Raw genomic sequence first — 26,105 nt, forward strand, 5'->3', positions numbered from 1 at the left:
GTGGATAGAGTAAAAGAAACGGAGAATGCCTTGGCTGAAATTGCACCGCAACAAAAAGACCTAAAAGCCAAGGTGACGTACCTAACAGATAGGGTTGCGCGCCTAGAGCAAAGAGCAGAGTACGCAGAAGGCAGAAGTCGTAGAAACAACGTGCGAGTGGTGGGGCTGCCGGAGGGGGCCGAGGGAGCAAACATGATGACGTTTCTAGAGGAATGGTTGCGCACAACCGTCGCACTGGAATGCCTGACCCATTTCTACACCCTGGAATGGGCGCACTGGGTGCCCTCAAGGCCTTTGGCGCCGGGTCGTCCTCCGCGTGTGGTGATTGCCAGACTGCTGCACTATAGAGACAGGGATATTCTTCTACAAAGAGCCAGAGAAAAGGGCCCTTTTAAAGTTGCGAACGGGGAGGTGACACTATTCCCCGACTTCACACTGGACGTTCAAACCAAGCGAGCCTCATTCCTGACAGTCAAGAGGGCCTTGAGAGATGAAGGAATCCAATACTCGCTCCTTTTCCCAGCAAAACTAAAGGTGTCCATGGATGGTAATACAACATTTTTCCAGACCCCCGAGGAGGCATGGGATTGGCTGGAGGCCCGAGGGACCCAAATGGTACGACATGTAAATGAGGGACCGGGGGGCGGTGGAGTGCGCCGGGGTTCGGGAAGACGGCGAAACAGGAACCGACCCCACTTGGCACCAACCCAGACGCAAAAGGAAATGGGGAAAAAGGCAGCACTAAAGGCTGCTGCCTCCATGAGCAGAGAGGAGTCGCCCCCCAGGGACTCGGGCGGAGAGTCGGACGGCACGGTGATGTCCTCGATGGACGGATCGAGCTGCTCGGTGCAGGCACCAAGGGTGACCCCTTAAACAGCGGATGAACTTGGTTAACCGAGAACGCAACCTGAGGTGGAGGTGGAAAGCGATCTTGTGGCCCCTCCGGGTATGGTCCCCCCCACCAGAGTCTCGTCCATTCCGACAGTCTGGCGAGAACTAGAGTTGAATGTTTGACTGAGTTGCACGGTTGCACAATATTTTGGGCAGCCTTCTGTTTGGAGGGTGCCCTGGGGAAGGGGAGTTGGGGTTTACAGTTAGTTCTGATGGCGCTCCACAGTAGGTGGGTTGTTAAGGTTAGACATACAGTCAGACGCAGAAGGTCTCAGGCCACTGGGGCGGGCTAAGAAGGAAATGGTACGATTGTCTCTCCAATATGGTAGAGTATAACCTGCTAACATGGAATGTGCGGGGGATGGGAACGCCAAACAAAAGACACAAAATTCTGTCCTACTTAAAAAGAAGGGGTATTCAAGTAGCGTTCCTACAAGAGACCCACTTAGCAAAAGGAGAAGCAGACAAGATAAGGCGAAGATTAGAGGGGACAGGTGTACGCTACGGAGTATTCAGCATACGCTAGGGGGGCGCTGATATGGGTACATGCTGGGGTTCCCTTTGCAGTAGAATCCACCAATATTGACCACGAAGGCAGATATGTGGTTTTAGACGGAAGATTACACGGTGTGCCTATCACCCTGAGTTGCATTTATTCCCCTAACCAAGACCAGATCCCCTTTATGACACGGCTGTCAGGTCAACTCACGAGTCAGCGGGGGGAGGCCTCTTGATTGGTGGAGACTTTAACAGCGTGCTGGATATAGAACTGTACCGTTCAACCCCGCCACTTTCTGGGGCAATGACAAGTAGGGTAGCCCAAAAGCTTAGAGAATGGCTAGATGCATGGGAACTATTAGACATATGGCGTGAGCAACACCCTGCCGAAAAAGATTATTCATACTACTCAGGATTCCACAGAGTGCACACCAGAATTGACAGAGTGGTTTGTACAGCAACGCTGATGCAGGGGATGGTCCACTCTGAATACTTGGGACGCACACTCTCTGACCACAATCCTCTACTACTGACTTGGAGAGTGAAGGAGGTTAGGTCCCCCATCCCGATGTGGTGATTGGCCCCTGGAGCTTTAGAGGACCAGACATACAGGGATGACCTTCGTCTCTTCCTGGCTGACCATATTAAAACTAATGAGGGATCCACTGACTCTAGATCCATTGAGTGGGAGACCCTTAAAGTGACAACCAGGGGATATTGTATGGGACAGATGACGGGGGTGAGACGAACACTAGTACGGGAACTGACCAGGCTTGAGAAGGAAATACACGAGGAGGAACAGAGACAGGGAACAGGCGAGCAGGAAAGGGAAAGGTATTTCCAGGCACGGAGAGCCCACTCCCAGGCTGAAGAACAACTTAGATGCCATAATGTGCAAAACTACATGGCCTCATTACATTCTGAGGAGGGGAGATCAGGCAGAATGCTGGCGTGGCTGGTGAGACCAGGAGGGGAAGGAGAGCCTTTCACCAAGGTGATAACCATGGATGGAGAGGGAAGACATAGTCCGGACACTATAAATGACGCCTTCAAGGAATACTATGCTCATTTATATAGGAAACCTGGGGAACTTGACGTTCCTGCCCTTGGGACGTATCTGCAACAACTCCCCTTGTCAACACTGACAAATGAGGAGCAGGAAGAGCCGGGAGCAGCAGAGACAGTAGATGAGATACGGAATGCCATATCGCAACTAGCACCCGGGAAGACACCAGGGACGGACGGCCTGCCTATGGATTTCTATAACAAATACAAAACCTTACTGGCTCCCAGACTGGTGGAGGTGTACTCTGAGGCATTGAGCCGGGGTGAGCTACCGGCCACACTGAGGGAAGCATTGGTGGTCGCTCTGCCCAAATCCAAAGCTAGAGAGACATCAGTTGCTAACTTTCGCCCCTTGTCAATGTTGAACAATGATTTTAAAATACTTAGCAAAATCATGGCTAATCGGTTGCTCGGCCACATGCCCAAGCTGATACACGAGGATCAGAATGGGTTTTTCCCGAACCGAAGCACATCCCTTAACCTGAGACGGCTATTTGCCATCCTACATATGCCCAGGGAAGCGAAACCTTTGACTGGGGTACTACTCGCCGTGGACTTCGAAAAAGCCTTCGACTCAGTTAGGTGGGACTACTTGAGGAAAGATGGGGTTGGGAGAGGGTTGGGTAAAATGGGTGGACTTGCTATATGCATCCCCCCTGGCCAGGGTAAGGACAGGCAGGATGGTATCCAACACCTACCCAATTCACAGGGGCAATAGGCAAGGATGCCCCTTGTCGCCACTATTATTTGCACTGGCCATAGAGCCGCTGGCAGCCCAGCTGCGAAGGGATGGCAAGGGTAAAGGGATACACTGGGGACAGACGGAGCATATCATTTCCCTTTACGCGGATGATATACTTATCTACCTCAGGGATGGAGAGATGGGACTTTCCTGGGCTCTGGAGCACTTCAGGACCTTATCGGGACTGCGTCTCAATAGAGGCAAAACATATGTTTTCCCCATGCTGACGGGATGCGACCGGCCCGCCTCGTGCCCCGAGGACGTAGGATGGGCGCCGAGGACATTTAAGTACCTGGGAATACAGGTGTTCCATGAGAAGGGGACCTCCGTGATGGCAATCTTGGGAGGGCACTCCGCTCCCTACGTGCCTCAGTGAAGTTCTGGTGCTCCTTGAGGTTAAACATAATGGCCAGAGTTGCACTGTCTAAAATGATTGTTCTGCCCTGGTTACTTTATTACTTTGCGAATCTGTCGCTGCTGGTCACTTCGGCGTGGTTCCGCGAACTTAAAACGCTGATCAGGGAGCTTATATGGGACGAAGGCCGTAGACGCACAGCACTTTCGACTCTTTGTAGGCCGACACATCTGGGGGGCCTGGGAGTCCCTGACTTTGAGTTTTATTATTTAGCATTACAATTGCAGTGGATTGCTGCTTGGCTGGGAGGAAAGGAACGATTGGATAGATGCACTGCTCAGGGAGAGATTGGAATGGAACGAATCATTGCGCAGATGGTGAATATGAAAGGGACCAAACAGGCGGACAGTCTGATGACGAGCGTAGCAGCAGCATGCTGGAGTAAAAGTATGAGAAGAGTAGGGGTAGGACAGCCATACTCCCCGGAGCTACCGCTATCGGTACTAAGGGAAGGAACAGATGAGAGGAACCTGGTGGGCTTGGGCCTGGGATCCTGGAAGAAAGCAGGAGTGGGGACAGTTGGGGCGCTGTTCCGAGAGGGGGTGCTGAGGTCGTTTTCGGATTTAACAGAAATGGGAGTCCCAATGGGACAGTTTCTCCAGTATAGGAAACTAACACACACCCTTAGAGAACACTGGGGAACGATCAATGTAGAACCTCCCACCCATAGAGTACTACACTTACTACTAACGTCTGGTGGGGACTCTCACTTAATTGCAAAAATCCACAGGTCCCAAAACGAGGAATCTCTTGATGCACTGCAGCCCCAGAGAGAACAGTGGGAAAAGACAGTGAGCAGGGAATTAAGAGATGCAGAGTGGGGCAGGGCGCTAGCATATCCCCGGACGGTATCCAGAAACACTCGGTTGAGATATATACAGTACAACTATATGCATAGAACATACCTCACCCCACACAGATTGACACGAATATACGGGGGAACCCCCAAGACATGCCCTAGGTGTGGAAACGTAAGCGCAGACTTCGATCATATGGTGTGGAACTGTCCAGAGCTCCAGAGGGGCTGGGCTGCGGCGCTGGCTGACTTAGCACGAGTGATGGAAGTGGAGTTTGGTCTGTCCCCAGCTACATGCTTACTGGGTTTGAGAGCGGGTATCCCTCTAGGGAGAGTGAGGGGCCGCTTTCTAGATCTAGCACTTGTTCTCTATAGGAGGCGGATTACGATGGGCTGGAAATCTCCCAGGTGCCCATCAGCGAGTGAATGGAGGCGGGACGTGTCAAGATGGGCTCGAGCAGAACTGCAAGTGCTGACAAGGGAGGAGGCAAGGGGCATGTGCCAAACCCCTATTGCCCCGGCATGGGAAGAAATACTTCTGAGATGGGACAGTTTGACCAGGGAAGGGGAAGTGGTTGTGGAAGGCCATAGTGACTAGTAGTGTAGGGCACGGGGCAGTGGGGCGGGCTGGAGAATACAAAAGAGAGAAGGGGCAGGGAGGGAGAGACGAGGACCTCCTAGGGCGGGCAGTGGAGGTGACAGGAAGGCTGAACCCCACGTTAACACATGGATAATCTCACCCCCCAAGCACATCTATCTCAGATGGAGGAGACAGGGATAATAATCCGAGGAAGGTACTGGCTCGGCCTCAGTAGAGTGAAAGGGGGAAAAATAAAAGAACAAAGAAACAAAGAATAACACCCACCACGGCAGTAAAGTCGCCTGTTTGCAATAGCGCCATCAAGTTAAAATAATAAGTAGTTTTAGAGAAGACTGCTATGCAGACACACAGGTACTCCAGGTTACAGACGACCACAGGACAGGGATGAATTCCCAAGCCACTGAAACAACCTAGGCACACTGCAACCTTAATGACACTAAACATGCTTAGGATAAAAAGAAATGCGGTGGGAGCACTAGAGAATGCAGGAATATGTTGTATTTTCAAAGATCAATAATGTGCACTGAATGGAAACCTGTTGATGTTACCAATGGTATTGCAGATGTAATGCAGTGAAAAGTTAATAAAGCTAAATAAAAATAAAAAAAATCAATAGGTTTTGCTACTATGGGAAGGAGCGAAATAGGCCTGTAGTTTTTAAAGACCGCTCCATTTAGATTAGGCTTCTTTAGAAGGGGCTTGACAACTGCATGTTTCCAGGAGTCCGGCACCATCACACTTTGTAGCGAGCTGTTTAACAGCTCGGTTATTACCGGATTAAGCGCTACTCTTCCCTGCATAATAATATGGGGAGGTGCAGGATCAAGTGGAGAGCCTGATTTTAATTTACTGAGGAGCCCCAAGGCTCCTTCCTCAGAGATGGGAAGAAAACATTGTCACCTTCCTTCTTCTCCATCGCATGCCCTGCGACTTCCCCTACTTCCGCTGAGAAGTTTTCATAGATGTCCTCAATCTTCTTTAAGAAGGAGGCAAAATTGTTACTATGTTCTTCTGAAGCTTCCATTGCTTCCGGGCATGCAGAAATATACAATAGCTCATTGAGCACACCAAAAATTTCTTTAGGAGATCCTGCCGCCTTTTCAATTTTATCTCCATAAAAGGTCGCTTGGGCTAATCTGCTCTCCTTCTGGTACAACCTAATTGAACCTCTGTAGTCTTCTCTGTCCTCCTCCTTTAGTGATTTCCTCCATTTCCTTTCAATCTTCCTACAGTTCCTCTTTAATGTCATTAAGTAGTTATTGAACCAGGGAGCCTTTCCTCCCTTCTTTTGCCCAGAGAGGGGTGTATAGGGCAGCACTCTGTCCAGACTATCAGAGATCCACTCATTAAAAGAGGTAGGGTCTATCTGCCGGTCCCTCATAAAATATTTTTTATTTCTATTCAGTAAATTGACCCATTCTGTTGTCTTTAGTTTATTCCACTTCCTAATCTTACTGTTGGAGTGGTGGTGGTGTCCAAACCTATTAGTTACATTAGCCTTCAAGGTGATTAAAAAATGATTGGACCATGCTACAGGGGTAGGGGATAGTGCGGCCAACGATGAAAGATTACTAAACACCAGGTCTAAAGTATGCCCTTTCTCCTGTGTGGGGCCTCTGATCAATTGGTGTAATCCCAGAGCTTCCAGATCATTCACTAACTGCTTAGTTGCCATCAGTTCTAAGTTATCAACTTGGATATTAAAATCTCCTAATAAAGTAAAATTCGGCCTATTGCAAATGAGACTTGCCATCCGCTCTGGTAATAGGTTCAGGAATTCATCATAAGTCCCCGGGGGGCGGTAGAGTAGTACTCCTGTAAATGTAAACGTAGGATTGAAGGTAATGGAAAAAATCATTCCCTCACACCCTGCGAGGTCAAGGGGACTATAGTTAAAAAGAAAATCTTGTTTAAAAATAATTGCTATTCCCCCTCCTTTCCCTTTATCTCTATCGGTTCTTGCTATCACATACCCTTTGGGTACTGCAAGAGCTAAATCTGGCCCTGAACCCTCATGGAGCCACGTTTCTGTCAAAAAGAGGGCATCTGGTGCCCCCTCGCTCAGCAAGAGATTTATGTCTAGTTTGTGTGCTGGCAGAGAGCGGCAATTTATTAGCTGAATCCTCACATTATATTTGGATGGTTCTGCCTGATCTCAGTCAGGACCCATAGGCTTTTCCAGAGTCCAATCACATCTAGGGCAGGACCATGACTCCCTCGCATCGCTGGGACAAATGTAGCAGCCCTCTCCTACTCTTTTCCTAAGGTCCTTTAGCGCACCTGACGAATAGGTAAAGGTATCTGGACTTACCATACTTAATTGATGCGGATGGGTGGCCCCTAGGCCCGTCCTGGCGCGGACGGGCCCAGACGGGCTTGCCTTTGGCATGCCTTCAGGGCGCGCGGACGGCGCACCCGCTGCGCGCGTCCTCTGCGCGTACGCCGGGACCGGTTTTATTAAAGCTGGGAACCGGTCAACTAGACCGCCAACCCCCCAAGATGGCGGACCTCCGTGGGCCTCTACAGTGTGGTAAAAATGGCTGCCCCTTAAAAACCGAACTTCACTACAAATTCAATACAATTTTAAAAGGATGTTTAAAAACTTTGCAATAAAATGTGCTAATAGGCTGACCTTAAAAAACCAATGGTCAGGCCAGGAAAATGCAGTCTGACCAAAAGTGCAGTGCTCCTTCTCCTAAATAAATCGTAGTTTCCTCTTGTTCACATCAACTTTTCCACCTATTTCAATTTTTCCCCACACCTTAGTTCCCTCTTCCTCCCACTCTCCACTACCAGTTTACATGAATTCAACCACTTTAAAAACCTTCAAAATCCAATCTCCAGCCCAGACGCCGGGACCGGTTTTATTAAAGCTAGGAACCAGTCAACTAGACCGCCAACACCCCATGATGGCGGACCTCTGTGTGCCTTTACAGTGTGGTAAAAATGGCTGCCCCTTAAAAACCAAACTCCATTACAAATTCAGTACAATTTTAAAAGGATGTTTAAAAACTTTGCAATAAAATGTCCTAATCGGCTGACCTTAAAAAACCAATGGTCAGGCCAGGAAAATGCAGTCTGACCAAAAGTGCAGTGCTCCTTCTCCTAAATAAATCGTAGTTTCCTCTTGTTCACATCAACTTTTCCACCTATTTCAATTTTTCCCCACACCTTAGTTCCCTCTTCCTCCCACTCTCCACTACCAGATTACATGAATTCAACCACTTTAAAAACCTTCTAAATCCGAGCTCCAGCCCGGATGCCGGGACCGGTTTTATTGAAGCTGGGAACCGGTTAACTAGACCGCCAACCCCCCAAGATGGCGGACCTCCGTGGGCCTCTACAGTGTGGTAAAAATGGCTGCCCCTTAAAAACAGAACTTCATTACAAATTCAATACAATTTTATAAAGATGTTTAAAAACCTTGCAATAAAATGTGCTAATCGGCTGACCTTTAAAAACCAATAGTCAGGCCAGGAAGATGCAGCCTGACCAAAAGTGCAGTGCTCCTTCTCCTAAATAAATCGTAGTTTCCTCTTTACACATCAACTTTTCCACCTATCTCAATTTTTCCCCACACCTTAGTTCCCTCTTCCTCCCACTCTCCACTACCAGTTTACATGAATTCAACCACTTTAAAAACCTTCAAAATCTGATCTCCAGCCCGGACGCCGGGACCGGTTTTATTAAAGCTGGGAACCGGTCAACTAGACCGCCAATCCCCCAAGATGGCGGACCTCTGTGGGAATCTACAGTGTGGTAAAAATGGCTGCCCCTTAAAAACAGAACTTCATTACAAATTCAATACAATTTTAAAAGGATGTTTAAAAACTTTGCAATAAAATGTGCTAATCCGCTGACCTTAAAAAACCAATGGTCAGGCCAGGAAAATGCAGTCTGACCAAAAGTGCAGTGCTCCTTCTCCTAAATAAATCGTAGTTTCCTCTTGTTCACATCAACTTTTCCACCTATTGAAATTTTTTCCCACACCTTAGTTCCCTCTTCCTCCCACTCTCCACTACCAGTTTACATAAATTCAACCACTTTAAAAACCTTCAAAATCCGATCTCCAGCCCGGACGCCAGACCGGTTTTATTGAAGCTGGGAACCGGTTAACTAGACAGCCAACCCCGCAAGATGGCGGACCTCCGTGGGCCTCGACAGTGTGGTAAAAATGGCTGCCCCTTAAAAACCGAACTTCATTACAAATTCAATACAATTTTATAAAGATGTTTAAAAACTTTGCAATAAAACGTGCTAATCGGCTGACCTTTAAAAACCAATAGTCAGGCCAGGAAGATGCAGTCTGACCAAAAGTGCAGTGCTCCTTCTCCTAAATAAATCGTAGTTTCCTCTTGTTCACATCAACTTTTCCACCTATCTCAATTTTTTCCCACACCTTAGTTCCCTCTTCCTCCCACTCTCCACTACCAGTTTACATAAATTCAACCACTTTAAAAACCTTCAAAATCCGATCTCCAGCCCGGACGCCGGGACCGGTTTTATTGAAGCTGGGAACCGGTTAACTAGACAGCCAACCCCGCAAGATGGCGGACCTCCGTGGGCCTCTACAGTGTGGTAAAAATGGCTGCCCCTTAAAAACCGAACTTCATCACAAATTCAATACAATTTTATAAAGATGTTTAAAAACTTTGCAATAAAACGTGCTAATCGGCTGACCTTTAAAAACCAATAGTCAGGCCAGGAAGATGCAGTCTGACCAAAAGTGCAGTGCTCCTTCTCCTAAATAAATCGTAGTTTCCTCTAGTTCACATCAACTTTTCCACCTATCTCAATTTTTCCCCACACCTTAGTTCCCTCTTCCTCCCACTCTCCACTACCAGTTTACATGAATTCAACCACTTTAAAAACCTTCAAAGTCCAATCTCCAGCCCGGACGCCGGGACCGGTTTTATTAAAGCTGGGAACCGGTTAACTAGACCGCCAACCCCCCAAGATGGCGGACCTCCGTGGGCCTCTACAGTGTAGTAAAAATGGCTGCCCCTTAAAAACCGAACTTCATTACAAATTCAATACAATTTTATAAAGATGTTTAAAAACTTTGCAATAAAATGTGCTAATCGGCTGACCTTAAAAAACCAATAGTCAGGCCAGGAAAATGCAATCTGACCAAAAGTGCAGTGCTCCTTCTCCTAAATAAATCGTATTTTCCTCTTGTTCACATCAACTTTTCCACCTATTTCAATTTTTCCCCACACCTTTGTTCCCTCTTCCTCCCACTCTCCACTACCAGTTTACATGAATTCAACCACTTTAAAAACCTTCAAAATCCGATCTCCAGCCCGGACGCCGGGACCGGTTTTATTGAAGCTGGGAACCGGTTAACTAGACCGCCAACCCCCCAAGATGGCGGACCTCCGTGGGCCTCTACAGTGTGGTGAAAATGGCTGCCCCTTAAAAACCGAACTTCATTACAAATTCAATACAATTTTATAAAGATGTTTAAAAACTTTGCAATAAAATGTGCTAATCGGCTGACCTTAAAAAACAAATAGTCAGGCCGGGAAAATGCAGTCTGACCAAAAGTGCAGTGCTCCTTCTCCTAAATAAATCGTATTTTCCTCTTGTTCACATCAACTTTTCCACCTATTTAAATTTTTCCCCACACCTTAGTTCCCTCTTCCTCCCACTCTCCACTACCAGTTTACATGAATGCAACCACTTTAAAAACCTTCAAAATCCGATCTCCAGCCCGGACGCCGGGACCGGTTTTATTAAAGCTGGGAACCGGTTAACTAGACCGCCAACCCCCCAAGATGGCGGACCTCCGTGGGCCTCTACAGTGTGGTAAAAATGGCTGCCCCTTAAAACCGAACTTCATTACAAATTCAATACAATTTTAAAAGGATGTTTAAAAACTTTGCAATAAAATGTGCTAATCGGCTGACCTTAAAAAACCAATGGTCAGGCCAGGAAAATGCAGTCTGACCAAAAGTGCAGTGCTCCTTCTCCTAAATAAATCGTAGTTTCCTCTTGTTCACATCAACTTTTCCACCTATTTCAATTTTTCCCCACACCTTAGTTCCCTCTTCCTCCCACTCTCCACTACCAGTTTACATGAATTCAACCACTTTAAAAACCTTCAAAATCCGATCTCCAGCCCGGACGCCGGGACTGGTTTTATTGAAGCTGGGAACCGGTTAACTAGACAGCCAACCCCGCAAGATGGCGGACCTCCGTGGGCCTCTACAGTGTGGTAAAAATGGCTGCCCCTTAAAAACCGAACTTCATTACAAATTCAATACAATTTTATAAAGATGTTTAAAAACTTTGCAATAAAATGTGCTAATCGGCTGACCTTAAAAAACCAATAGTCAGGCCAGGAAAATGCAGTCTGACCAAAAGTGCAGTGCTCCTTCTCCTAAATAAATTGTATTTTCCTCTTGTTCACATCAACTTTTCCACCTATTTAAATTTTTCCCCACACCTTTGTTCCCTCTTCCTCCCACTCTCCACTACCAGTTTACATGAATTCAACCACTTTAAAAACCTTCAAAATCCGATCTCCAGCCCGGACGCCGGGACCGGTTTTATTGAAGCTGGGAACCGGTTAACTAGACCGCCAACCCCTCAAGATGGCGGACCTCCGTGGGCCTCTACAGTGTGGTGAAAATGGCTGCCCCTTAAAAACCGAACTTCATTACAAATTCAATACAATTTTATAAAGATGTTTAAAAACTTTGCAATAAAATGTGCTAATCGGCTGACCTTAAAAAACAAATAGTCAGGCCAGGAAAATGCAGTCTGACCAAAAGTGCAGTGCTCCTTCTCCTAAATAAATCGTATTTTCCTCTTGTTCACATCAACTTTTCCACCTATTTAAATTTTTCCCCACACCTTAGTTCCCTCTTCCTCCCACTCTCCACTACCAGTTTACATGAATTCAACCACTTTAAAAACCTTCAAAATCCAATCTCCAGCCCAGACGCCGGGACCGGTTTTATTAAAGCTAAGAACCAGTCAACTAGACCGCCAACACCCCATGATGGCGGACCTCTGTGGGCCTTTACAGTGTGGTAAAAATGGCTGTCCCTTAAAAACCGAACTCCATTACAAATTCAATACAATTTTATAAAGATGTTTAAAAACTTTGCAATAAAATGTGCTAATCGGCTGACCTTAAAAAACAAATATTCAGGCCAGGAAAATGCAGTCTGACCAAAAGTGCAGTGCTCCTTCTCCTAAATAAATCATATTTTCCTCTTGTTCACATCAACTTTTCCACCTATTTCAATTTTTCCCCACACCTTAGTTCCCTCTTCCTCCCACTCTCCACTACCAGTTTACATGAATGCAACCACTTTAAAAACCTTCAAAATCCGATCTCCAGCCCGGACGCCGGGACCGGTTTTATTAAAGCTGGGAACCGGTTAACTAGACCGCCAAGCCCCCAAGATGGCGGACCTCCTGGGGCCTCTACAGTGTGGTAAAAATGGCTGCCCCTTAAAACCGAACTTCATTACAAATTCAATACAATTTTAAAAGGATGTTTAAAAACTTTGCAATAAAATGTGCTAATCGGCTGACCTTAAAAAACCAATGGTCAGGCCAGGAAAATGCAGTCTGACCAAAAGTGCAGTGCTTCTTCTCCTAAATAAATCGTAGTTTCCTCTTGTTCACATCAACTTTTCCACCTATTTCAATTTTTCCCCACACCTTAGTTCCCTCTTCCTCCCACTCTCCACTACCAGTTTACATGAATTCAACCACTTTAAAAACCTTCAAAATCCGATCTCCAGCCCGGACGGCGGGACCGGTTTTATTGAAGGTGGGAACCGGTTAACTAGACAGCCAACCCCGCAAGATGGCGGACCTCCGTGGGCCTCTACAGTGTGGTAAAAATGGCTGCCCCTTAAAAACCGAACTTCATTACAAATTCAATACAATTTTATAAAGATGTTTAAAAACTTTGCAATAAAATGTGCTAATCGGCTGACCTTAAAAAACCAATAGTCAGGCCAGGAAAATGCAGTCTGACCAAAAGTGCAGTGCTCCTTCACCTAAATAAATCGTATTTTCCTCTTGTTCACATCAACTTTTCCACCTATTTAAATTTTTCCCCACACCTTTGTTCCCTCTTCCTCCCACTCTCCACTACCAGTTTACATGAATTCAACCACTTTAAAAACCTTCAAAATCCGATCTCCAGCCCGGACGCCGGGACCGGTTTTATTGAAGCTGGGAACCGGTTAACTAGACCGCCAACCCCTCAAGATGGCGGACCTCCGTGGGCCTCTACAGTGTGGTGAAAATGGCTGCCCCTTAAAAACCGAACTTCATTACAAATTCAATACAATTTTATAAAGATGTTTAAAAACTTTGCAATAAAATGTGCTAATCGGCTGACCTTAAAAAACAAATAGGCCAGGAAAATGCAGTCTGACCAAAAGTGCAGTGCTCCTTCACCTAAATAAATCGTATTTTCCTCTTGTTCACATCAACTTTTCCACCTATTTAAATTTTTCCCCACACCTTAGTTCCCTCTTCCTCCCACTCTCCACTACCAGTTTACATGAATTCAACCACTTTAAAAACCTTCAAAATCCAATCTCCAGCCCAGACGCCGGGACCGGTTTTATTAAAGCTAGGAACCAGTCAACTAGACCGCCAACACCCCATGATGGCGGACCTCTGTGGGCCTTTACAGTGTGGTAAAAATGGCTGCCCCTTAAAAACCGAACTCCATTACAAATTCAATACAATTTTATAAAGATGTTTAAAAACTTTGCAATAAAATGTGCTAATCGGCTGACCTTAAAAAACAAATAGTCAGGCCAGGAAAATGCAGTCTGACCAAAAGTGCAGTGCTCCTTCTCCTAAATAAATCATATTTTCCTCTTATTCACATCAACTTTTCCACCTATTTCAATTTTTCCCCACACCTTAGTTCCCTCTTCCTCCCACTCTACACTACCAGTTTACATGAATGCAACCACTTTAAAAACCTTCAAAATCCGATCTCCAGCCCGGACGCCGGGACCGGTTTTATTAAAGCTGGGAACCGGTTAACTAGACCGCCAACCCCCCAAGATGGCGGACCTCCGTGGGCCTCTACAGTGTGGTAAAAATGGCTGCCCCTTAAAACCGAACTTCATTACAAATTCAATACAATTTTAAAAGGATGTTTAAAAACTTTGCAATAAAATGTGCTAATCGGCTGACCTTAAAAAACCAATGGTCAGGCCAGGAAAATGCAGTCTGACCAAAAGTGCAGTGCTCCTTCTCCTAAATAAATCGTAGTTTCCTCTTGTTCACATCAACTTTTCCACCTATTTAAATTTTTCCCCACACCTTAGTTCCCTCTTCCTCCCACTCTCCACTACCAGTTTACATGAATTCAACCACTTTAAAAACCTTCAAAATCCGATCTGGAGATGTGGTGCCCAGACTTGACTCTCGTGGTGGGGTTACTGTAGAGCAGACAGATCCACCCCAGCAATTATGGACCAGAGACAAATTGCTGAAGGGCTGTGAATAAATACTCCCAGTCTAGCAAATTGAAGACCTGTTCCAGGTCAAGCGACACATATACTGATCTGGTAAGATAGGCAGGATATAGTCAGCAATAATTTTACTAAAGATCTTTGAATTCATGGAAAGAGGGAAATTGGTCTATATGATGAAACATAAGCACTGTCTCCCCTGAGTTTCAGTATTGGTACAGCCAGAGCCTGACTCAAAGAAGGTGAAAGGGCCCCCAATTCCCTGTTCTTAGTAAACGAATAAAGGAGTCTTGGTGTCAATCTAGACTTGTATACTGCATAGAATCCTATTGAGAGGCCATCACTCCAAGGGAAGTAACCTCTAGGGTTGATTTCTTATTCTGAAATTGAGGCTCCCAGTATATCCCTGTGTCCTACCGGTACATCAGACAGTGGAAGCCTTGTCCAACAATATAAATAGCATAGAAAGAGTAAAAGGAGGGTTTGATTTCTCCCTGCATAGTCTACCCTGTACCCCCTTGGTCCCTGATGATGTGAATGCTTGTCCCCGAATGTTGTAGCCTGAAAAGCCATGCTAATACTCTCTCCAGTATATTGGTCTGCTGATGAGACTTGACCACTTCAGGTATCCAATCAAGGCAGCACAGGTGTTCCCCCAGCGTCATGTGGTGGTCCCTTTCCCTTTCCATTTCTCCTGCATAAAGTGATGTCAAAGCTTGTCTTTGTCTCCAGTTTCCTCAGAGACCTCTCAATCTCTCTTAGCTGAGAATCTGGGATGTGGCAGGCCCCAATGACAGCTTTGAAATAACCCCCCCCGTTCACAGACTTGAAAGCTTCCCACTCCACAAGACGGGTTGAGCCTGTGTTTGCATTGTCAATAGAGGAATTAGTGATCATTTCCTGAATGGTGGATTTGAAAGCAGCAGCCTCCAGCAAGAGGGTCTGGAGCTTCAATGACAGGGTTGGTGTGGGTATTTTCACCCCGTGTATGCTAACCTGTATTAGGCTGTGGTCTGGCAGGGACCTGCCTTAGTAAGACGTGTACCGAACAGAGGTGAGTAGATCTACAGAGCTCAATAGTTGATCTAGTTGAGCATTTAGTCCAGGCTTAGGCGGGATGGTGGGATTTGGACCGTGCAGAGTTTATTTTCTTCAAACTGGGCATTCCTAACTCACTAAATATTGACTAAAAACCAATATTGCAGCCAATCAGGTCTCTGCAAATATGGATAGCTGGTGTGCCTGTGAGTGGGAGGTGTGAGTCAGTAGGGTATCTAATATGCAGTTAAAGTCTCCCCCTAGTATCGATGGATAGCGTGCCTGTTAACACGCCTCATAGAGAGGATTCTAAAAGTTGTAGTTAATCAACATTTGGTGTACTAATGGCATTCTATTTAAGTGCCCCTTTAACAGGACATAACGACACTCTGAGTCGATTAAGGAGTCCTCACTCACAAAGAGCACCCCAGGACGAATCCAGATCACAGCACCTCAGGAGAACATGGAGGGTGAGGTGCAAAACAATTGGTCCCTACAATCTACAGCAGAGGTTATCACCCTCTTGGATATTGAGGTGCGTTTCCTGCAGATAGATTATATGGGCACCTGTTCTATTCACCTGTGTATGAATCCTGTAGCATTTGTCTGCTGACCCCATGCATCTAAAATTCCATGTTAAGAGTTTATAAGTCCCTTTCAATGTCTCATGGTGGTGTATTAAAAGCAAGGCGAAGCGTCTTTAGTAGCTTGAATGCATCTATTGTGAGCTCTCTCCAAATCAGAAAGAATTACATATAAGTGAAAAGTAATGAGGTTAAAAGCAATAAACCAACCCCTTAAATGCAAAGGATTTAGGCCAACAGGACATCCGACCAAACCAAACTAGAACTTTCTAGCATATGTGTGACAATTGCTAGGGGGGAAGGCAGTAGCGGGCCCAGACAGTCAAAATGATCATAATAAACTGGCCAGCCCGGCAAATAGCTAGTAGGATTTAAAACCACCACCAAGGAGAGACTTCCCCGGGGCATATGGTTGTCAGGGTAATACAAATCCTACATGTTAATGCCCCTCGCCAATAGACACATATTATGTTTAAAGTCAAGAACTAGAAAATGCCAGTTCAAGGAAGCTCCCCACTGGACTATCAAAGAAGGGCAACAGCAGTTTGGGGAGTCACCCACGGATCTCCCTGGGGGCCAAAGCTGAATCACTAGAGAGGCTTGCCCCAGTAGCCCTCAAAGCGGCTGACAAGAGCAGGGCAGCCCTGTGGCCCTAGGAGGCCTAGTCAGCACAGTAAAGAGATCATGGTCCTTTTCCATGCCACGAACTCCAGCGCCTTCAGCCAGGGTGCCCACTGGGCAAAGCAGTCCCACAGAGTTCTGCAGTAAGGGAGACCCGACTTAACCATGGTATTGCACAAGCTAGGCCCATTCATCCTTAGAGTCCTTAAAAAATGAGTGTTTGTCTTCCACCACGTGTAACATTGAGGTGAAGAGCAACGAATATTAAAGAGGAATGTCATGGACTGTTTTCTTCACACTAAGGAATGACACCCCATGCCACTGGACAGCAAGAGTGAAATCAGGAAAGGTCATTACTCGAGAGGAGTCCATTGTGATCGGATCCTTTATTCTGGTTTTGTGCGATATGTGATCTCTGTCCCAGATTATCAGGAGCCTGGCCCCTATTGGCCAGAGAGGCACCTGGGGGGCAGTCACCTGGCCTGCACGTGGTGGGCACCATGTACATTGTAGATAGTCCTTCTGGGGCAAACTCCGTCTGCAACCAGGACTCTATGAAATGTGTTACATTCTAACCCTCTGGTAGAACAATTATGCATAAAATGTTTCACTTGGATCTCCCCTTCGCCTCCTCAGCACACAGCTCTAGAGGGTGCGCCGTTAGTCCACTCAGCTAGTTGAGTTGAGAAGTATTGTCCTCAGTGACTGGGTGAGATCTTTAAGTGCTGATGCATTGTGATGCACCTTTTCCTGCAACTTACATCTGTTTTATCTTAGCACACTAAGGTCCAGAGACACTGTATCAATTTTTAGTTCCTTAGCGGTCTGTGAATCCCATATTTCTGTTAACATGAGATCCAGTGTGTCTGGGGTTTCGTTTTTGGAACCTGTAGGTTGGGACAATGCACCAGAGTCCTTCGATAAGCCTTCCAGTGTCATGATTTCTTAGAGCTTCTTGCAGCATGGGGCAGCTGTGCTTGTAGTCCATGTCCAGCCCATCACATAGGTCTTAGTCAGCCAGAGGGAGGAACTCCCACACTCAGTCCTATTTGTGTGGATGTACATTCAAGGTATGTTGGCCTCAAGCCCCACTCAAGGGGTGTGTAACTGTCCACTAAATGGTTGCCAACGCCTCTCAATCAGGTTGCCAAGTACACAAAGAAAGCTGATGTGATTTTAGTCTGGGTGTTGCAGCAAAGATCACAGAGAGCCCATCTCTACTCAGCTCGATTACTACTGGGGCCAGTCAGGCAACCCCATAGGTCCCTGCTACAATCTAGGGCTCACAACAGAGAGTCACAGAGCAGCCCTGCCCATGACCAGACCTGGCAGAGTGTTCAGTGGGCCAAAGTGTCAGGGCCTCCATAAAGCACTGCCATCCACTCCCACAGCTTAAGTGTGGGATGCAATTTCACATAGTAGCAGTGTTCGCCAGGTCATCATAAGCATTCAACCCTTCAGCGTCCTCACGCCAGCTTCATCCACCGCATATCCCTCCAGTTGGCTTCATACCCCCCAGGGCCACTAAACAGCAGGAAGGGAACAGCTCTCACCGTTGACACCCTCTGCAGAAGCTCCCAGCAGGTCATGCCATTGTGACTAGTCATGCTTCCAGAAGTAGTGGTCCTCTCCATCTAAGCATAGGCAACACTCTATAATTGACATCACTGACAACCAGCCTGGCCCTCTAAAGAGCATCCTGCATGCTTCTTGCTGCCTCATCAAATTTATTTGGAATTATGACAGAATTCCACTTATCTTCAGAGAACGTAGTTGGCTGTCTTTGCTAGACATATCTCATTGAAAGCATAGAATCAATGCAAGCAACCCTATCAACCAGCATTAAGATGCGAGCAACCCTCCAACCAAGTAGCAAAGACATTCTTGAGACAAGAAAGTTCCGGAATGAGAGAACAAGATGTCAGTCGCTCTCCTGATGTGTACCAAGGTTCTGGATTTCCATCCCAATCCAGATGCGGCCTGTCTTCTCCATTCTCTAATTCTGGAAAAAAGCTGAAGCCTGGCTGCTTTCGCCAAGACCTGGATGCACATTGTCCTCACAGTTCACCGACCTCACCTCTAGTGTCCCTTGACTTCACCTTTGGCTATCAATTATTGTAGCCCGCTACTCCTCCATCATGATGCTCCACTATTCATTGCTGGAAAGCACACAACTCATTCTCCTTCTTATATACCGCCACTCCCACTTTTCTCCAGTATCTTCCTCTGTTGTGTCTAAGACCATGTTGTGCACTGTGTTTTTGTAGAGCACTCCCTTGATTTGCAGCTACTTTGGCAGTTAAAAATCATATAAGAAGAATGTAATTATATCTCAGAAGGTTTTAGAAAATATCAAAACTATTGTTTTTAGAGAAGTTTCAAGTAAACACTAGCATTGCCAGTTTTTCAATTCCAACGTCCTCATTCTCAGCAACAAATGGTCTGGAGTTGGCTTACTCCTGACAGGTAATGCTATACAACAACCTGATAACATAATGTCTACATGTGAGAACATTATCCTACCTTTCAGTGACTTCACTGGGCATCAAAGACATAAATGTTGGCATTGCTGTTGTGGATGTCCAGTTGTTAGTTGAGGTCCAGTTGTTATTTAAGTCAAAACCGCTAAAGTTACAGCCAGCAGTGCTGAGACTCAATGGCAAACGCCGCTCGGGCGGAGGAATATAAAGCTGCCCTCCAATTCCAACCCATAGTGAAATACAAAGTCCTGTGATAAGTCCCACAATTGCACCCTGAGGAAAGAACGTTAGACATTAATGTGGATGATATTTGAATCACATTCAGTTTCTCCATGTATGCACTACAGGTTGATAAAACAGAAAGAGGATGCGACCAGGTGTGGCAACAGTGTCTCGGACAAAAACAATGTATTGGAGCATTGGGATGGAGGCCCGAATATGGGTATATCAGCTTATGTCAACTTATCTCAAACAGGCTCACTCTTTTGTGTTAATATGACCCCTGGTGGAGGGTTACAGAATGTGTACCTTGCTTGTCACTCTCAGTATAGAGTGGTGACAGTCCTCATCACATTATTAAAAAATACTGCTGCCACAGGGCCACACTTGGTAGAGAATCAATGGCAGTAGCGACAGGTACCCCATGATCTGGGCTAAACTCCACAGTAGATTCATGTGTGTTAGGGAGGGGGAATATCCTTGCTGTTTGCTCTTTTCAGGGTTCATAATCTGCCCTATGACCCCCAAGTACCAACTGCTACTCTTTTGGTATGTCCACTCCTCGCAGACAGTTTAGCTATTACCTATTATCCAGTCCCTGCTGCTCTGACTGAACGCCCGTCAAGGTCAGCTCAGTCTGGCCCATATCTGGGACTTCTGTGTCTGAGAAATTAGCTCTTGACTACTGTTTGTGAGCAGCATATCCAATATATCATTACAGTGTCAGTGCACCCGGCACTCCACATTAGTACACACTGATATTACTTCTCTTACCTTCGCTGGTACTTCTGTGCTTGCTTCCTTGTGGTGCTCTACTTGTTATATAATGCCAGCATGTGCCAGGGGTGTCTGCGATGGAAGCAGTTGCCTGTGCTCAGCCCAACACGCTCAGACTTTATGCTTATGCCTATATGATGTATGCTGTGTAAATGCCTGTCTCTTGCGGATCAGAGTTTTTTTAGATTGTCACATTGAATAAAATGCCTATCGAGAAGTCACGATACTCTTTTTCATCAAACTTGAAACCTGCATTACAATGGTGTACATGAACATATTTCCTACATAATAATAAGAAATACGTACTTGTCATGCTAAATAGGTGAACTACCATATTTCAGCTATTATACTCACGCAGCATTTAAAATCAAGCAGCTAAACTAATCTCTCCAAAATGTCTGAAACCTCAATGTAAAAAGAGCAGGACTTTTCTGAGTGCATTTCACATGAGAAGTCTGGATTGATTCATACACTACGTATAAATGCGTAATCAGAGTATAAATGAATGTGTTAATTGGTTTTCATACATTTCTTCATTTGGGACTGGCCCGAGAAACACAACATATGCAGAGTTAGGAGGAAATAAGCACCTACATTTTGTGGAGTCAATATTGTATTGCTAGCATGGTGAACGTGTATTATTCTCAAGAATGAAACTGAAATACTATGCAGATGAAAGATCTGTTGAGATTGAATCCATGTAGTGAGAAATTAGATGCAGCTTTCATCATAAACGTGAGTTAAAGCCTGGCCTCTATTAATTTGCTTTACCAGATAAAACTGTGTCAGAGCGCTAGTTATCCTGAGAGAATCTTCAGAGGGAGCCAGCTTCGGAGGTACTGCTTATGAACCTATTCTAAAGGACAGGAATCTGCAGTTAGAAATATTCTTCAGAAGAACAAGCTACTTACCTTCGATAAAGTACTTTCAGGTGGAGACTTTATCTAACGCAGATTCCTCACTGCCTTCCTTTTGTGTTTGGACTCAGAGCATGACTCCAAGGCATGCAATGAGTGTTCCTTCATGTACCTGAAGGCAATCCAGGACCACAAAGCACAGTTGTATGCCACTGAACATAAAAAGAAGTCATGAACCGCATGTACTTCCCACTGCCACTCCAAGTTGAGGGTTTGGACCTCCTCCTGCTCTTGAGGCCGATACTGTGACAGGCGTTGTTTGTGATTGAAGTCATTTGGTAAGAAAAAGTCCAAATCAAAGAGGAAACTTAAGAAGCTGCCCCATACCCCCACTCTCCATTTAAAGAGAAGTCATGAGGGCATCACGGGGCCAATCGATCTTGCTCCCAATCGAGGAGCCGATTCCTCAATTGATTCTGATGCACCCGAGTTTCCTGAGTCATCGGCAACAGTGCAGCAGGTCAAGCCTGTTAAGGAGGCCATGTTAAGTATTTTTGGCACCTTTTAACTCCCTCTTGTGCACCTTTAGATCCCAAGGATCCACAGCGGCTTCCAGTTGGGTTACCACAGGTGCAGCCATGTTTAGTGACATCTAACGGGGCCTAGCATGTCTTTGTTTCCGCACCTATTCTGATGATGACTTCTGTACCTGCTCCAAGAGTCGTGCAGGTTTCTCTCTCATCGACACCAGTCCCGATAAGGCCAGCGCCGGAGGAAATTTTGGTGTTGCCTCTGATGTTCAATCCCAAACCGAATCCATCTCGAACCTGATGGAGGGCTTACTCTGACTCCATTCCAACAGAACTGGTTCGCGTACAGCCTCCTTCAGAAAATACTGTGGTACCATCTCAGAGGCTCCATCAGTTTGTGTTTTACGATTCTCACCAGAGTTTGCCACCACCTAGAGATGACAGTGGTAATGATAGGGATGATTTACCTCCACATTATGTTCACAGTTTATACATGATTTTACAGGAGACCAGTGGGCTTGATGCTTCCCTGGCATACAGTTGCTTTCCACCCTTGGTCTCCCAACAAAATAGTGTAGTTTCTTTGTAGTGGTAATTAGAGTTGCTTCTGAGGTTCTGGATCTAAAACCGCCCTCTGTTGGAGTTAAGACAAACATCCTTTCGGAAGTCCTGCAACTTCGGCCTGCTTCATCTGAGCCCTTATCCCTACACAATGAAGCCCTAACTGATACTTTGGGGACCTGGCATAAGCCTTGCCCATGTCAACTTGTGAATAGGCAGGTGGCCAGGCACCACAGATTGATGTCTGGTGACCATGATTTTCTTATGCAGCATCCTACTCTTAAGAGTTTGGTGGTCCAAGCTTCCACCAGCAAGATCAATCCTAATTACTTCCCATAACTTTCACCCACCCTAACTCTCTCCTCAGACAGGGAATTCAAAAGAACTGAGTTGTTCGGGAAACAAATATTCTCTTTAGTCGTTTTATCCTTGAGGTCAGTCCCTGCAGTTTGCCTATAAGGCCTTTATAGGCACGCTAGTGAGATCTTTCCTGGAAGAGTTTAGTGCCTCGTTGGCTCTGACCATTTAAGTTGGTTAGGATGCAGCTAAAAATGTGATGCATGCTGGTGTGGATAGTACATATTGCTGGGGTGAGTGGTCAATACTAGTGAGGTGGTCTGTCAAATTGCATTGGTGTGATTCACAGGTTTTTCAGATAATATGCAGGCATCCCTTATGGATATACCTTTTTAACGGATTCCAGCTATTTGGCAAAAAAACAGACTCTGCCTTAGCCAGGCAATTCCCCCATTAATTTCAGCCTTTTTAGAGATTATGCCAGAGGGATGGTGTGCAGGCTGTGAAAGCACCACCCCACACACTCCAGTGCATTAATGCCAGTTCTTTCATGAACGGGAACAGGGATCAGTCAGGAAATGCACAGGTCACCAGGTGCACAGATCTTCCTATTTCTCTCCCTTGTGACATCAGCATCCAAGCCATTTTTCTTTGCCCTTAACAGTGCACAATTTCCCCTATGGAAACAAGGAGCCAAAATTTTCTCCTAGGGTGGCAATCCATCACATTCACCGGAGGTGTCATCCAAATTGTCCAGCAGGGCTATGCCCTACTTTTCCTTTCCGACCCACTGCACTTTCCTTCCACATCAGCTCAACTTTCAGAGGGGCACCTATCCAACTTACTGCAGGAGGCATAAGCACTATTGTCCAACGGAGACATTGAGAGGGTTTAGGATGCAGAAATATGGGTGGAATGTTACTCCCTCCATTTCCTTATGCCAAAGAACGATGGAGGCCTTTGTCCTAATTTAGATCTTAGCCCTCTGAATGCCAATGTGCAGAAGGACAAATTCAAAATGTTCACACTGGCCCAGGTTCTGTCTGCTCTGCTCTGAATCCAGGTGGCTGGATGGTAGCCTTGGACCTGAGGACACGTGTTTCATGTGTCTGTCCTGCAGTTACACAGATGCAACCAGCAGCTCAAGGTTGGCTTAGAGTAATTTCAGTTGGCCGCTCTCCCCTTAGGTTTTACCAGCACCCTTTGGGTGTTAATCAAAGTGATGGCAGTGGCCCATTTTGGGGGATACCAGGTTTTGCCTGCTTTGATGACTGCCTGCTGAAGGTGTGTGCCAAGACTGCCACCACTGCACTGGCACATAGAATGCCTGTTTTTGACATCAGTCAGACCATGAAGTGGGCATTAATGTTCATGTCCACAAAGTCTTGACAGCTAGGGCTGATGGGAATGGTAATTTGCACATTCGGTCCTGTAGGACTTTTTATTCTGAGCCCACTTTATATGCCCTCCAATGTGGGAGGTACTGCTTTGGTACCTATTCTAAAGGTTAGGAATCTGCAGTTAGAAGTATTCATCAGAAGAACAAGCTACTTACCTTTGAGAATTTGTGGTGGATACTATGTCTAACTGCAGATCCCTCACTGCCTTCCCAATGACCCATTCTATGGAGCGAGCTCTTCTAACCATCCATAAATGTTCTAATTAGCTAGCTGCACTCTGGCACCTCCAATTGTTTTGTGCCCACATGTATTTATTTTTCATATTCATGGAAACCACGCTGTTATAGTTAAATTATGTTTTTTCACTGACATCACTAATTAAACAAACAATATACCAATGTGCAAAAAATACAAATATCTCTAAACATTTCAGAAGGAGGGACGTTAAGATTACAATCCAAAGCCTAAAGTCCACTGAAACTCTTCAGTTGTGGTGAGTTACACAAGTAGAATTTAATCAATGCATGCTTTTTACCTCACTTCATGTCACAGACAAATGCTGACATTGATTTCATAACAGCAGGCACCGGATTTCAGCAACAATAAATGCTTTGCAGTACACAAACCTCTCACATGGTGCAGTGGTTGTCAGAGTGCAATTGTCAGGGTTTGCCATCCAAATCAAAAAATGTTTAAAATTATTCTAGACAGCTTAGAGCACTACATGTACAAACACAGAAACAACAATTGTACTTACTGAGGGATTTGCACAGGGAAATAATATGCCTAAGCAAAAGAGTCCAAGTAGAGGACCACCAACCATCCCAAAAATTGATAAAGCTGCCTAAAGAAAAAGAAAGTACACGTTACAGGTTACACAAACCTACATCTTAAAAAATATTTCTTAAGAATCTGCAAGTTTCATAGGAAGGATGGTGCAGTGCAAAAGCACACTTAACTTATTTTGTAATATATCATCCTGACTAGCACAGAGCTCTAAAACAGACATCGATGAAAATAATTTTCATGTGGATCACGTTTATTTAAGTGATTGCAAAACAGAATTTAAGTTCATAAAAAAGTACTACAACAAATAACATGCCACTGTTAGACCTGGCGTCCTTGGTGTGGTTACCCCTGTCTTTTAGCCTCTGCATCCTGTATTTTTGACTGTGTGCTGGATTTCGTTTTTGCTGGTTTTGGTTCCCTGGGCACATTACACTTCAAATCAGTGCTAAAGTGCAAGTGCTTTCTGTATAAATTGTGATTAAGATTGGTTATCCACGATTGGCATATTTGATTCACTAGTAAGTCCCTAGACCCAGGACCTGTGCCCAGGACCTGCAAATCAAATGCTACTAGTGGGCCTGAAGCACTGATTGTCCCACCAACATGAGCATCCCTGTAAACATGTCTCAGGCCTGCCATTGCAATGTCTGTGTGTGCAGTTTTAAACTGCCATGTCGACCTAGCAAGTGCACCCACTTGCCAGACCAAACCTTCCATTTAGGACATGTAAGGCACCCCTAAGGTAAGCCCAAGGTAGGCCCATGGGCAAGGTGCAGAGTATTTAAAAGGCAGGACATGTACTGGTGTGCTTTACTTATCCTGATAGTGAAATACTGCCAGATTCAGTTTTCACTATTGCAAGGCCTATCCCTCCCATAGGTTAACATGGGGATTGCCTTGAAATATCTTTTAAGTGTAATTTCCCATTGGGAGCAGATAGAGATGTGGAGTTTGGGGTCTCAATTTAAAAATACATCCTTTAGTAAAGGTGGTTTTTAAATTGCATGTTTGAAAATGCCACTTTTAGAAAGTGGGCATTTTCTTGCTTAACCATTTTGTGCCTCTCCCTGGCTGTGGAATACATGTCTGGGTCAGGATGACAGTTGGACTGGTTGTGAATTCACTCTAGACAGTCATGCAAAGGGAGCTGAGGTGTGCCCCGCATATTCCTGGGCTAGAGTGGTGGGAGGAACTGACACTCGCACCTGAATAGGGCTGTGTCTGCCCTTACACAACAGTCTCCAACTACCCAGAGTGTGCCTGGGACCAGGGCAGGAAAGGCAAGGTCTTGTGCACTACAAAGACTTTCCTTTGAAGTTTGCCTACTTCAAAAGCATAAATGAGTATAAGTACTGGACCCAAAACCCCAGACTTTTAGAACACTTCTGGATCAAGAGGAGACTCTGCCAAGGAGAAGAGCTGAAGAGCTGTGAGGACAAGTACTGTCCCTTTGCTGTGTGTGATTTGCTGCATTGGCCAG

General features: G+C 45.7%; 1 protein-coding gene across 1 annotated transcript in view; it reads right to left on the reverse strand.

Moving 5' to 3' along the window:
• LOC138287201 (sodium-coupled monocarboxylate transporter 1-like) overlaps window positions 1-26,105 on the reverse strand; it is a 566,599-nt gene that overhangs the window by 137,763 nt on the left and 402,731 nt on the right. The window contains exons 11-12 of the mRNA XM_069227561.1: window positions 24,594-24,680; window positions 19,239-19,468 (exon numbers count right to left, since the gene is read on the reverse strand). Coding sequence (XP_069083662.1) covers window positions 19,239-19,468; window positions 24,594-24,680 — 317 coding nt within the window. The remainder of the gene's footprint in view (window positions 1-19,238; window positions 19,469-24,593; window positions 24,681-26,105) is intronic.

This window comes from Pleurodeles waltl, chromosome 4_1 (genome assembly GCF_031143425.1).
Source record: "Pleurodeles waltl isolate 20211129_DDA chromosome 4_1, aPleWal1.hap1.20221129, whole genome shotgun sequence".
In the NCBI taxonomy this organism is placed as follows: domain Eukaryota; kingdom Metazoa; phylum Chordata; class Amphibia; order Caudata; family Salamandridae; genus Pleurodeles; species Pleurodeles waltl.